The 14,146-nt window shown below is 38.1% G+C and overlaps 1 protein-coding gene across 2 annotated transcripts in view; it reads left to right on the plus strand.

Moving 5' to 3' along the window:
* The first annotated feature begins 4,009 nt into the window (after positions 1-4,009).
* Positions 4,010-14,146, plus strand: part of TAPT1 (transmembrane anterior posterior transformation 1) — a 69,293-nt gene continuing 59,156 nt past the window's right edge. Inside the window, exons 1-2 of one of the 2 annotated variants that reach the window (XM_090139642.1) lie at positions 4,010-4,088; positions 10,848-10,949. In XM_090139642.1, the coding sequence (XP_089995768.1) occupies positions 10,907-10,949 (43 nt within the window). In that variant the 5' untranslated portion in view covers positions 4,010-4,088; positions 10,848-10,906. Of the gene's footprint in view, positions 4,089-6,185; positions 6,370-10,847; positions 10,950-14,146 lie in introns of those variants that run through there. The other variant, XM_090139641.1, reaches the window with a different exon arrangement.

Below are 14,146 nucleotides of genomic sequence, written 5' to 3' on the forward strand. Positions count from 1 at the left end.
CTTTATTGAAACAAATAGACTGCAGAATGTTCTTGAAAGTAAGCTATCCTACTTTTTTTATGAACAAAAGCTGTTTCCCTGCAGAGGTATTTCTAATTCTTGTTATTTTATTATGAGTGTCTTTTTTCCTCTGTCATGACACAGAAATGGTTAACAGCAAACTTTTGAAATCAGATTTGAAAAGCTTGATGAAAGAGCCCGATGTTTTGCCTGATTTTTCTTTTCTTTTCCTCTGCGGACAAAGGCCTTGAATGCTGAAGGCTGAAAAGCCTATTATCACCAGAAAGAAATGTAAGTAAACAAGGCATTACAATAATGAATTCTACAGTACATGACAGGAAGGCAAGAACCAGCTCTGTGCAGCAAGCAGTGAAAGATTTGGCTGTATCTTGGCAATTTTTCAAAAATGATAACAATAAGAGGTTTTGTCGCTTCAGACGTGTAAATCAAAAGGATATTTCAGCACTAAAAATGATATGGAGAGTTTCTAACCGCTGACCCCAAACCAGCATTCAAAAATAGACATTAAAACTAAGAAGCTATAATCCTACAGGCCATGCACAATCAAACCTGAAGAGCTAAAAAGATTGGATTTTTAAAGGCCATTTGAAATTAGGTTGGCAATAACTACCCTTATCCACAGGAGAAAGATTTTTGGTATTCAAGTTAAGATGTGATAAAAAGGAATAATCCAAAAATTATACCAGGAGTATATTTCAAAACCAGCATTCAAAATGGCCTGAAATTCCCCAATCTTGTTCCGAAATAAACAGCAAATACAGCAGCCATGCACATAGATAGCTTGGACTCTAAGGACTCTATGAATTGTATTTGTAGGTAGTGGAAGTGTGTAAGAGCGAGATGTGAAGATGGAGAAATTTGATATTTAGTCTTGCTATAGTTTTATAGCTTGCTATAGCATTAACAAACTGTGCACGTGTGACTGGTACCACGGTGATTTGGCAGATTAGAAGGAATCTACTCAAAACTTCATCTAGTGATAAAAATTTGCATGTTTAAACTCTCGAAGCAGAGTAGAATGCCTGTATATGTGAACACAGAAATATAGCATAACAACCTCTTGATGGTGACTTGTAGCTTTTGCCCTGTCCACCTGATCTGTGAGCAGGAAGAGCCCTCACTGCCTCCATGCAGTATAGCTCTTAATGCCACTGACAGCAGAGTACTGCTGACTTATCTGGGGCATCCTGTGGGGATGGATATTGTCACTTCAAGAGACATATCAAAGAGCAGACAGGATTGGACTGGGCACTTGTTCTTTCTTTACCTAGGCCCTAACTACACATTCATACCAAAACAAAACCAAACGAAAAAAAAAAAAAAAAAAAGCAGGAAATGGGGCTTTAAGCAAGACGAATAATGCACTCAGGTGAAGTGAAATCCTCCTGCATGTAGGATGTAGGTTTTGCCAGCATGCTGAGGTCAGCACTGTGCTTAACAACCCGCAGTACAGCCAAACAGGCAGACCCTTTTCTCCCACATTAAATTGAGCAACTGTGACAGATTTTCAGCTACTCTGTGACCTCCCCTGTGGGATGTGCTCTTCTGAGAAGTTTGTCAGAGCCATCTTCGGAGAGCTAGAGCACAGTAAGTTCAAGCAGCAAAAACACCATAGATCTCAGTTCCTGACTTCGTGTTCTTCTGCATCAAACTGCCCCACAGAGATGAGCCCCAGAGATTCTTCTTGACAAGCCCAATGCCTAAAAGAGCAGTATGAAAAAGTCAGCAGGTTTAGGTATGACCAAGTCTGTGAACAGTAGTTAAGATGATTTATCTTCAGTGAAGAAGACCTGCAGGAGAAGGAGTGATGCACTGTGATACACACTTCTCTAATGAGGAGTGGAAAGCAGTAACATTCCAAGAAAAGGCTCAAAACCCATCTTTCTTGTAAAAATTTCCACAGGATTCAGCATCCAGGCTGTACTGTGAAGTAAGCAATGTTAAAGAAAGTATCTGGGGCATGGGAAAAGCTTTCCCTCTTGACAGGATCAGATCAGGCTCTGATCCAGGCTTGGATGGATCCCAACCTGGAAGCATTTATGAGCAGCTCAGCCCAATCCCCAAAGCAGAAGCAGCCCAAGCCTGCTCATGGACCAGCAGTGATGACACATTACGACCACAATTATTAGTCCCACCACAAGCTCAGAGATTTCTGTGAGTTCTTGCGTGACATAGCATGTCATGCTTTTATTCAGCTACAGCTAGTTTCAAGCAGAGTAGAAGGGTCTGAACATGTTCTGGATTAGTGCTTACCACTGTTCCCTAAAGAGCCAAGACCATTCAGCAATAAGATTACCTCCAGACCAAAAATAAGAGGAAAGCTTCATTCACTTCTTTAAGATCATGTAAATTTATAAGAACTGTAACATTAGTAACATGAGACTTCGTCAAGGTCTTTGCCATGAACACCCGTTAAGTAATTGATGCCATCAAAACTCTTTAGCCATCTAGATGGTGAACCCAGTGTTTTTATTCAATTACTGTATTTGAGTTAAAATATGGGTGGTGAACTACAGTTCCCAGACACATTCCACAATGTTCATGCTTAGTAGGTCACAGAATCATTAAAGTGTTATTGTAAAACTCAAGAAGGCTGTGGGGTAGGGAGGGGCAGGGAATGGGACAAACCAGAGTGAGAACAACCAGACCATCTTGGACAAATTGCACTACATTCCACTTGCCATTCAGACTTACTAAATGATATTTATCCAGAGAATACAATGTTACACAGGAATGACAAATAGCACAGTATGCTATGGAAAGGAATTCCTCAGCCAGTTAATTTATTTTTCCAGAAAGGGAAGGAGGCTGCAAAAAATTGCCACTGGATAGCTTAGTCCTAATGTAAGAATGTAAGTCTTAGGCACAGTGTTATATGCACCAGGTTGCTTACCTGCAGAAGCTACCAAGTGTGTTGCAGAGAGGAAAGCATGAAATATGTGTTACTTTTATATTTTGGTGGCTATAATTGAACCATTTTATTTCCAGCCTGGCAACATGAATGTGAAACATGGCAGTTCTGTTGAACATTATGCCCAAGACAACAAATTATAATGTTGGTTGTTTTTTTTTTTTTTCACTATAAACCTTTTCCTAGAGATATTTTCCTATTATATGAAGCCCCTTTGGCTCACAGTAAAAATTCCCTTTCTGACAGAAGCTTCATCTGATGCCTCCTCAGGTATGACCCAGTGTGCTAAGCTTCTTGTCACGTTTGTGATATATTTCATGCCTAATATGAACACATTTGATAGGTGCACTCCCTGTTTACTACAGGTCTGGTGCCTGGTCTAGTAGCTAATTCTGACTACTTCAAATAATAGTAGTTTTTCAACTTTTGCTCAGCTTCTCTTTTCATTTTTAATTGTCATAGGCTTAAATTACACCTCCCTGTTTCATATATCCTATTGAGTTACTATTCCATGCAGCTGACCTGAGAGACCAAAATTAGACTAGATGCTGCGCAAACATCAACAAAGGAAAAAAAAAAAAAAAAAAGATACTTACATAAAGAATAAAACAAAAATGGAGAAAGAGGATGCCTGAAGAGATGTAATGCCAACAGGCTTTTGTACATGAGGCCTTCTCATGGAATGTTTTAGACAGTAAGTTTGTCTGACAGAGTTAGTCTAGAAGAGATGACAATAAAAGAAAAATCAAGACAAAAAGAAGTGAACCAATGCAGCTAGAAGGGACCACAGAATAAGACGTGGTTGGTTTGGCTAATCACAGGAAATGCCCTCGTGCACTTACATCCTCTGCCTGAGAAGCCTGTGACAAAATAATACATACACTTGTAATATTTGTAACAGCGCAGCCTACGTTATGTTTAGATAAGGCAGTAGTGATTCAGTGGTGAAGATCTACATGCCCCACAGCAACAACCATTGGCTGCTGAACACAGGAGATTGTGGAGGACCCCACCTGCAGGGCAGAGAGCTCTTTCTCATACCTCAGCAGGCAAGATGGGATGCGTGAACTTCTCCCTAAACAGAATATTACTGCCAGCTTTGTGGATGCCAGAAAACTCAAACTTCAAAGGATCTTCAGTTCTATATTCCAATAGGGTAATAAGTATTCCTTTTTTTCTCCTACTATTCCTTAGACATTTTCAGAAGTTCTCTGTGGATATCTGTACTTACATAATCAATTCATGGCTAAAATTCATCAAGGAATAAAGAATAGGTGTCCCATCAACAATTCACTATTGCAGAAAATTGTATTTGTTAAAATTAGAAAGCTGTTGAATATCGATGCTAATTACTAAAGTTGAGTATTTGTGGTAAAGTGATATAGACTCAGTCATTAGAAAAGAAAAATTAAGCATTTGAAACATACTGGTTTCCAATGACTATTGAAATTCAATATGCTATCACTGGAATTATTTACTGACCTGTTTAACAGTTTTACAGACCATTGCCATGTACTTGTTAACATTTGAAAAGCAAAACCAAAACAGCTATCTTTTATGTTCACTCCATCTTATACTGTGACACATTTCTTGGATGAACTATAAGCAATAAATTCCATGCTTGCTGCATGTTTTTGAAAAACTATATAATCTATGGAAGCATCAAAAATAAAATCTCATAACACAGATGATGCCTTTCCCATTGAAATTCCTATGGTTTGACTTGCAGAGGAATCTTGATATGCATTTCCTCTGATTTTAGTAAATAGTATGAATAAATTCTCAAACTGACTTAGTCACTGAAATATCTTACTCATAGAGGACTGCCTTCCAACACCATCTCTCTGCCTGATTTAGGAGCTTTTGGGAGAACATTTTTTGAAGAAGAAAGAGAAGCTTTATCAGATACAATTGCATTTTAGAGGAAAAAAATGAGACTCAGGAGCCAAAGTAGTTGATTTGCAGGTGCTGCTGATGCTGTTCAACTTCATATAGTCACTACAGTAGGAACCAAAAAAGGTAGAGCATACAGAACACTAGCTAATTAACATGGACAAAACCAAACTTTTTTAATCTCTGTCCCAAGGGATATCTCTTATATATTAATCATAGAATGTCTCTAAGAAGAAAGACCACAGAGATTTGAAAAGGATGGAATAACCAAGTAATCTGACTATTCAAAATGTGGTAAGCTTGAGTTCAAGTCAATTCTTCAGATCATGTAGAAAGAGAATTTGAGTCTTGGTCTTTCATCTTCCTAGTGTTTACTCTGCTTAACTCCTCTGAACATACTCACACAGTCTCTCACTCGTCCACTCCCTTCTTTTCTTAAAATGTTTTTGTTTCATACTTCAGATCTACTGACAGACTGTCCTTCTGTTTCTATGCATAGGCTGAGTTGATAGCTTTGGCTCTGGGCAGCAGTAAGAGCAAACTTTTAGAAGTTTCTAAATGAAAAAGTAAATAAATAAATAAAAGGAAATGCTTTGTTATTAGTGTTCCTAACTTAAGATTGATTGAAATCAAAACTAATTGAATGTAAGTCTATGAAACAGTTTGCATTCAGAACTATTAATAATGGATTCTAGTCCTAAAACTGTAGGGCTCCTGTTATCTCTAGAATAATTGCTAGAATTTCCCCATAATATTTTTTCAAATTTTAATAGAAACATCAAACAAAAGTTGAAAGATGTAGATACCTAGAGAACATCTAGAGAAGAAAAATTAAGGTTTATAGTCCAGTGTCTAGGTTCTTTTAAGACACATGTTGACTGTCAATTAAATTGCCATGCCTTCTCTGACTTCATGAAAAATATTCCTTGAGATAAAAGCTAGGATAGCGGAAATGGAACACTTCATGTTCAGAACTATAAATTTGGGAACAAAAGAAAACAAATTCATTTGTTTAGCTTTCCATAATTACTCAATTGAACATTTTATCTAAGGTGTGACACCACTTAATAGCTATTTATGTATAATATCTACATTGTAATATTACATGCATTAGAATTAGAAAAAAAAAAATAGCATGTATGTGAAAAAAGATTCTATTATCCAAGTTAGCTAATGATGGATAACATACCATCTGTATTAGATTTGCTAGGAATTGAAGAACATGAACTTCAGGTGTGTATAAATCAGAGGTTAAGTATTTCACCTTTAAATCTAGTACTAAAAGCTAAGGACAAAATCCTGTGAAAGAAAATGAGAGATGAGTCACATTGTAATCCATGTGAGCAGGATTTCACCATCATCTGCTACCCAGTGCTGGTGCTCAGTGTGTACCAGAAGGCAAGCCCTCCATTCAGAGAACACCTTGTAGTGGTTTTTACTGGAGCTTTGCACTGGAGCTGTGCTCTGTAGCTGTGTTGGGAAAAATGGTTAGCTGAACTGCAGCCAAAGAAGCTTACTCTGGGATCTGAAGAAAGAATAGCTGGGTAGGTACACACTCAGTTGGCCTCTAAACCTGAAAGCATGTGACCGTTTGTCACAGTCTCCAGGGAATCATTGATGTAAGTAGCTCTGCATCATCTTTTACTTGCAGGATTGGACAATCTTCTGGTAACCTTACAGGTGTGCGGATTTGTTACTGTTTTTCTGTCATAGTGCCTATCTACAAATTGACCAGAACTGAGTTCTCTGAATTTTGGGACTCTGCAGTTGACAGAAAATATTTTCTCAATAATGAGAAAAACTATTTTCATTCTCTCATCAGCAAATGTTTTTGAGAGCTGCAAAAGCTACATAGGAGTGCTCTGAAAGGTTTAGGAAGACTGAGCCCTGATTGATCAGCATTAATGATTTATAATGAAGGAAGCAATTGCTTCATTTGTGCCTCGCAGTCATGCAGAATTTCATAAGGGAGGTGGGTTTTGAACAAAATGACATTGTAAAATGTAAAATTCAACAAAGTGGTTGCAGATAAGCCTGAAGTAGCCATGTAGGTTCTTTGCTCTCTGTCAATTTATTTTAAAAAACTGTATACTTCCCTTGGTGGATCAAGTTTTGTGTCAATGCATTTGAATATTGTGGGGTGTTACAAATACTGTAAGATTGGGCTGAGCTGCTAGAATGCAAGAGTGTTGATTTCATGCCGTGCTTTGCAATAGATGTGCCTTTGTGTAAAGCAGTAAAAATTGGTAGAGATGGGATACAAGTAGCAGTAAAAAGAAAAATGTTGAGACTCTTTCTTTTAAAATACATCCTGCAGTTTAGCTATAAAGCTCCTTATTTTTAGAAAACCAGTAGAATTGTTCAGGCTCTGCCCCTGCAGTTTCAATAGCAGTCTAGTGCTTTAAAACCATGACCTTGAAAAGAAAGCGTTTACATTGTAAATGTACTGGCAGTATGTGGACTATTCTATGAGTGAGTATCCAACTGCGGCAAAAAGTTCAGAAGCAGGTTTTCTTTATTCTGAAAGGCCTAATCCATGGGGCTTTTTTAGTGGTAAAAGCACTTGGTTCTAATTGTGACTTACTTCTAACAGTGAACCTGTGTAATTCTTAGCTTTCACACAGCCAATTAATTCTCATGAATATGAGAACCATGAATTCTGATAGATGTTGATACACAGCATTTCTGATGCTACAATATTCTACAAACATAGAGGACCTCTCAAAGCTGGTTCTTCTGCCTAAAATGCAGCATCATTTCGTAGGCTGTGAATGTATGAGGGTTAAGGATGATTGGAATACTTGAAGGTTAAGCAGAAAACACCAAGTACGGTAATACAAGAATGAAGTGGTGACTTTTGAGGGACTTCCTGCTCCTGGGGCAGCCTGCTGGAGAACACATGACAGAGAAGAAGTCAAACACAACTGTAAGCATACAGCATCAGGGCCAATTCACAGTAAAAGGTTTTGTAAAAATTTTTCCCCGTAGACAATCTCCCTGAAAAGTGTAGCTTTCTTTCACCTAGCCACAGCGTTATTGGATTCTCTGTTCTTGTATGGAGTCTCTGGTCACAGCTTTACAGTTTTGGAAGATCTCTGTTTTTAGTAGAAGATTCAGAATTTTTATTATGCATGGAAAAATAAGTACAGCTTTCCTAAATTTACACTTCTCATCCTTTAAAGACAGGATGAATGTTCTGAACAATAATAAATAAATCTGTTAATTTGTGCTAAAATTAAATTGGTCATTTAAAGAAATTTAGCATCTGTTCTTTGTCGCAAATAATCTTAAAACAACAGATTATCTCCTCTCTCAATTTAGTCAAAATTAATTGAAATCTTTGCACAAGCTGTACTTGATGAAAACAGTCTATAATTAAGATAAGTTAATAATTATTGTTTTATCTAATTGTTGTAATTATATAGGAGCCAACGAGGATAAGGTCAATAGTTCAGTTAATTGAAGTGGAACCACATCAGAGATCAGCAAGTTACCATTCTTCTTTACTGTTGGTTTTCACCAAGTGCGTTGATGATTCAGTTGTAAGAGGTAGATCAGGCATGTCAACAGTTACCAGTATATTTTTGGTTCAAGTATCACTGGTTGAATCTGGCATAAATGACTGAAATATTATCCAGTTGACTCTCATGTCATCACTACCCCAACTTTCATATTGAAATAACTCTGTCAGGGAAACCAAAGCACCTGCAGGAGATCCCTTCATTTACAGTGACACTAAAACTGTGCTAGAGAAATCTAAAGAAGGTATTTTGTGGTCAAGATCTAGATATTTCTTAGTTGGTCCTCTCTTACTATGTAGAATGGAGTATCTGATGAAATTATTAAGAATAAAAACATTTTTAATTATGGGCACGTTTCGTCACTTTGCATGAAAGGTGATCTAAATATGAAGTTTTAGAGCAGTCTTGTGAAAATTTGAGATTGGGACACCATCAGGATAGGAGCAGAGAAAGTTGTTACCGCTGTACAAGTGCTCATGTCTTTCAAACACAGCAGCAATAAGTCTTATGCTTCTGAAGTATATGATTGCTGCAGCCTCCATCTCACAGCTGGATAGTTTAATATAAAGCTGATTATACTCTAGCGTCAATGGCAGCTTGATAGTTATGTCCAGGGACTCCATTTGACAAGATAAATAATCAGGTCAGTGTATACTGCTCGTTATGCATTCAACTGAACGTCACCTGCAAGAATTCATCAAATAGAGCCAACAAGACACTGTCTTTCTAGCATTTGATATCCTGGAGTAAAACTGTGTCAACTCAAAGGTGCTGGTTCTTCTTCAGCACAGTCATTAAACAGTCAGCAAAGACATCAAACAAATGATTATAGAAGGTCATGATCTTGCCAAGTATAACTGCCTTGCTTACAGGGAAAGCACAAATAGCTATAAATCCTTAGAATTTAACAGTAATTAAATTTTTTTGAATGAAAGCATCATTCTGTTCCTGTGATAGTGATCTTAGTGAAAACAGGTAATTCTTTATGCTTTTCAGGTGCTTAAAACTATGGAAGTCTTTGTGTCTTGCACTTGAAAATAGTTCTGTTGGATTAACAATTGTTTCCACCCTCTAACCCTCTAATTGTTATTTTTAAAGCACTTCTATGGAAATATTCATGGAAAATGTGGAAAGTTCACTTTCAAATTATTTGCTTTCTTGTTAGTAGAACTGAAATTCCAACAATGATGCTGCACCTATACCTTTGTATGTGCGTATATGAATGGGGTATAGCACAGCATCCTCCCTGATCTCCTGTCCTCTCTGAGGGCATATTTATGGGGACAAGATGGCTACAGATAAGTTCCAGATGTCCAAAGCATGCAAACCTCAGTCCCAACTACCCTTGTAATATATGGGGTGAGTGTTCTTCTAGAAAGGTTACCAAGAAATCTGGTCTGCAGGCTGTTGGCTAGACCACAGCACTGTATTGGCTAAAGCAAAGCAGCACCCCAGATACTGTGCCACCCAACCTGTGCACACGAACAGGGCATAACTTGTGCCAGGTCATGGAGGTACCCAGAAATCCAGTCTGACCCTGCTTTTCCTTGGCTTTTGTGAGGCTTACAGTGCTGTATGAAGAGCCCTTATGATGAAAAAGCAGAGTAGAAGTAGCTTATATCCACAGGGGTATTTTGAGAAGAGCAGCATGTTTCCATTGTTCTTCCTGCAGCTGAGATCACAGGCTTCTCCTAACGAAAGTAGCTGCTGGCTGTACTCTTAATGGGGATGATATGAAGGCATAAATAGAAAAGTTAAAAATAAAAATAAAAAAATCTGGAACTAGAAACACAAAAATACCCTTCATTGCAATAATTTAATTATTTGGTAATGTCGTTATACAACATAGCAAGGCTTCCTTGGATGCCTTTTCTGCTTCTGATAGTATCTTCCATACTTTTCATAGAATTTTACCTTCCTTCTGAATATTAGATATTTGTGGTTGGTTGTTTCTCTTTAAACGTGGCTTCAACAAATTTCTTGTTTCTCTTCAGTGTGAGTTAAACTTCATTTCAATGCAGCTGGTCTTCTCCTTTACTTTGTCAAAGTTTATTTTCTGCATTGAAGCATATACAGCTAGTCTCACACAACTAGTCAAAAACAACAAGCAGGTCATATCATCTATTTTTCTGCCCCAAAGAAAAATCCATTACACCTATGTCATTCCTGACATGTTTCCAATTTATTCTAAACAACTCTAATAATCAAATTACCACATTCTCATTAAGTTATTTATTTCAATGCTTAAATATCTTATGAAAAATGAAAAAAATGAGATTGTATGGAAAAAAAAAAAAATCTATGTCGCCATATTTTTGCAGTGGACTCCTTTATATTAATGCAAAAACTCATTTTTAATCTGAAAATAAACAACTTTGTCTAGCAGCTTGTTCAGGATTGGTGCCTTCCCACTCACAGAATAAATGAAAAACAATCACAGTATTTGAGCTGCACAAGCAATTGGAAATCCCTTCCCCTCATTTCAGTTCTTCTAATTCTAGGAGCAGACACTGCACATCTGAGTACCTGCACATCTTTCGGGGTGCTTCAGAAGGTCTTTATGGGAAAGATGTTAAGCGTTTTATGTGGGAGACAGTTTGGAGGTATGATTATAATGACACTATGTACAGCATCGTTGTGTATTATGAATTAAGATCTTCCAATTTTATATACTTGATGTTTTAGTCATGTTCTTTAACTGAGCTATATTTGAGATCTTGGCAGTAATCTTTTGAATCTGGGATGCACTGCTATTGCATGCAGTATAGCTTATGGCAGTATAGCTCATTTACATAGATGGATTTTGCTGCCTACTGCCATCTTGTAGATGCTCAGCTCATCCTTTTCTGTATGGTCACTGGCTGTGACCACTGAGAGAAAACTGTCTTTTCTCTATGCATTGGTACAGCTGTAGAACAATATCTCAGTCCTTTCACAGTAAGAAATACTAACAGAGCATAACTAAGGTAAAAGCAATGACAGCGTAACATCAAACGCTGTTTTACTGATAACAGTAACAAACAGCTGTGGGTATGTCAGATACAAAGGTAATCATCTTTAAAACAAAACTTAGTTTCAAGAAATATACTGAATTTTGTTTGAGATTCACAGAACAGTGTTTCCATATATTCAGAAACCTATTTATTATGAAATGTAATAAATCTCGATGCAGATATCAAAATTTCCTTGTTGGTGGAGTTGTGGTAGATTTTAGGGGGGAATCTTTTGGTGATTGGTTGGTTTGTTTGTTTTCATGATAGCTGGCACAGTCCCTTCATTCACTCTCCTGCCAGCTGCTTTATTAGTCATTTTAACTGTCGCTAAGCAGGTCTAACAAGCCACCAGAGAGACTGGCTGAAAGGGAAGTTAAGCAGCTGAATGGAATGTAGTTGGAGGAAGAGGGGACCATAAAGCAAATACTCAAAGTTACTTAAAAAATCTTGCTCTGCTTTTTTTTTTTAAATATAAGAAACACCATGGAAATCACTGGGGTGCTTGTTCTTACCCCTGAAATGCAGAGATTTTATTTTCTGAAAGCCTGCACACCAATGAAATTGCCTGTACTGGCGGCCTGAACAAGTAGTGCCCATGTCCTAGGAATATCTTTCTCTGCAAGGTTTAGCAACCAAAGCTTGTATAAGTTGCTGTTGTTGTGCAGAGCCAGAGCAGGCGAAATTATAGGGAAAAATCCTGATCCTGTTATTTCTGGATCACCCTCACCAACTGCCTGCAAAGCATCCTCAGATATGACAGCATCTCTGCACTGCTAAAATCTGTGTGATCTTTGCTTCCAGAGCACAGTCAGAAGTCCAAAGGCACTTCTGGTGCTGCAGAGAGAGGGTCCGATCCTTTGCATGGTGCAGTGTGCCAAGTGTCTTAACTGCTCATTAAACCTACTTTATAAAGAGAGGCTTGAGAAAAGCAAGCTCAGCTCTGAGAAGGACAAGTTCTCCTAAATCTCCAAGGCAGAAAGGCACCTCCCAGTCCCAGCAGAAGGGTTCAGATGCAGATTATCCTGCTGCTACAATCGCACAGCCGATCACGGCTCCAACATATGTTCTTTGCTTTTTTGGCTGGAGTTACAGTTGTCTTTCCCTTCCTCTCTTTCTCCCCCCACCCCCTCCACCCTCACTCTGACTCTCACAGGAGCAATAAATGCCAGTAGTAAATATTCTCAGCCTTACAAGGATTTCACTAAATTAACGTTCACATCCAAGCTTTGGGCAACTTCCTGTGTTCTAAATGGGATCCAAATGAAGGTTTTCCAAAGTCTATACAGTATAATAATAATAAAAAACATATCTAAATCATTAAAATGAATGACAGCATTCCCTATACCAGTTCTGGCCTCCATAAATTATGCATAAAAGTAATCTGCATTATATTAGCAAAAGATAAAAATTAGAAAAGGGTGAGAGTAAAAATGTTTCATTTTTCGATAGCACAAAGAAAAGGCTCGGTGCTCCTAAGCTCAGAGCTCCATCTCGTGGGTGACAGTGGGTGTGAAGCCATTTCCTGCTTACCACAATATACGTTTTCTTCACTTTCACTCATTAGAGAGAAAAAAAAAAAAAAAAAAAAAAAAGCATTATGAGATTAAAAGCTTTTTACTGAACAATAACAGCAAACCAAAAGTGGTAAATCAATGCGATACCAGCACTGACTTAACTGTGCTTTACATCTTTACCCAAACTCCCTCTCATTAGAATCAAAGAACGATTGAATCACAGAATGTCCTGCATTGGAAGGGACCCACGAGGATCCTTGAGTCCAACTCCTGGGTCCTTTGTTTTATGTTGTTTTTTTTGATTTGGTTTGGTTTTTTTGTTTGACAGTGTGAAGAGGGGCCTTGCACTGCTCTTGAGCTCAGCTTTACTCACATACAAGGATGATGCTCAGCATTCTCTGCCCCTTTACCTTCTAGCAAGCCCTTACCTGATTGACAGGCAACATTTTTTGTAATTTCTTAACATCTGCAGTGTGCTTACAGGATTCCAGTCTACATATCTGGTTAGCATTATTGCCTAATTCATTGCATTGTGCACCCTTCAATACTAATAGTTCCCATGGGGCAGCACTATCTCTCCAAGACACCCTTTGAGTATTTATGAATACAACCCACTTCTCTTAATAAAAGAAGAGAGATAAAGCATTATAAAAACTAGCTTTCCTAGCAGTTGACTTTTTTTTTTTTTTTTTTTTTTCAGAACACATTCCTTAGAATCTGAGATGCTTTAAATTTAACCGTTGTTTTCTGGACACTATTAACCAACAAAGAGTGCTTTGTTACAGGCAGCAGTACAGTTTATGAAGCAATATCCTCCTATCCACTGCAGAATGCAGCAATCTACTGCACTGTTGCACACTTGTGTTACAGTAGCCTTGGCTATGTGGACATAGCCTTGCCTTTTAGAAGCTGTAGACCTGAGCATAGAGGAATGAGAACACTGAGAAGGTGAGGACAACAGCATTTCATCAAAAAGAAGCTCATTTTCTTCCAGGAGCAGGGCACGTGGAAAACGCACACAGAGTGAGCATATCTGTGAGGTTTTTTGGGTTGGCACAGCCACATCACCCTGGGTACGTACCAGGAAGGTATGCACTGCTTCTCCCAGCACACAGGTGAGACCGCAGCCCGAGGCCTGCACCTGGTGTTTGTGAAACCACGTGAAAGAGAGGGCGAAGTGAAGCAGCTTACAAAATTAACCTTGTATATATGAGATGGGATATAATGTTAGTGTTCTGTAACATTTACACTTGAGGCAGAAGGAAGTACAAAACACTGTTTGGTGGATTGCTG

This window comes from Phasianus colchicus, chromosome 4 (genome assembly GCF_987193195.1).
Source record: "Phasianus colchicus chromosome 4, bPhaCol1.hap1.1, whole genome shotgun sequence".
Classification (NCBI taxonomy): domain Eukaryota; kingdom Metazoa; phylum Chordata; class Aves; order Galliformes; family Phasianidae; genus Phasianus; species Phasianus colchicus.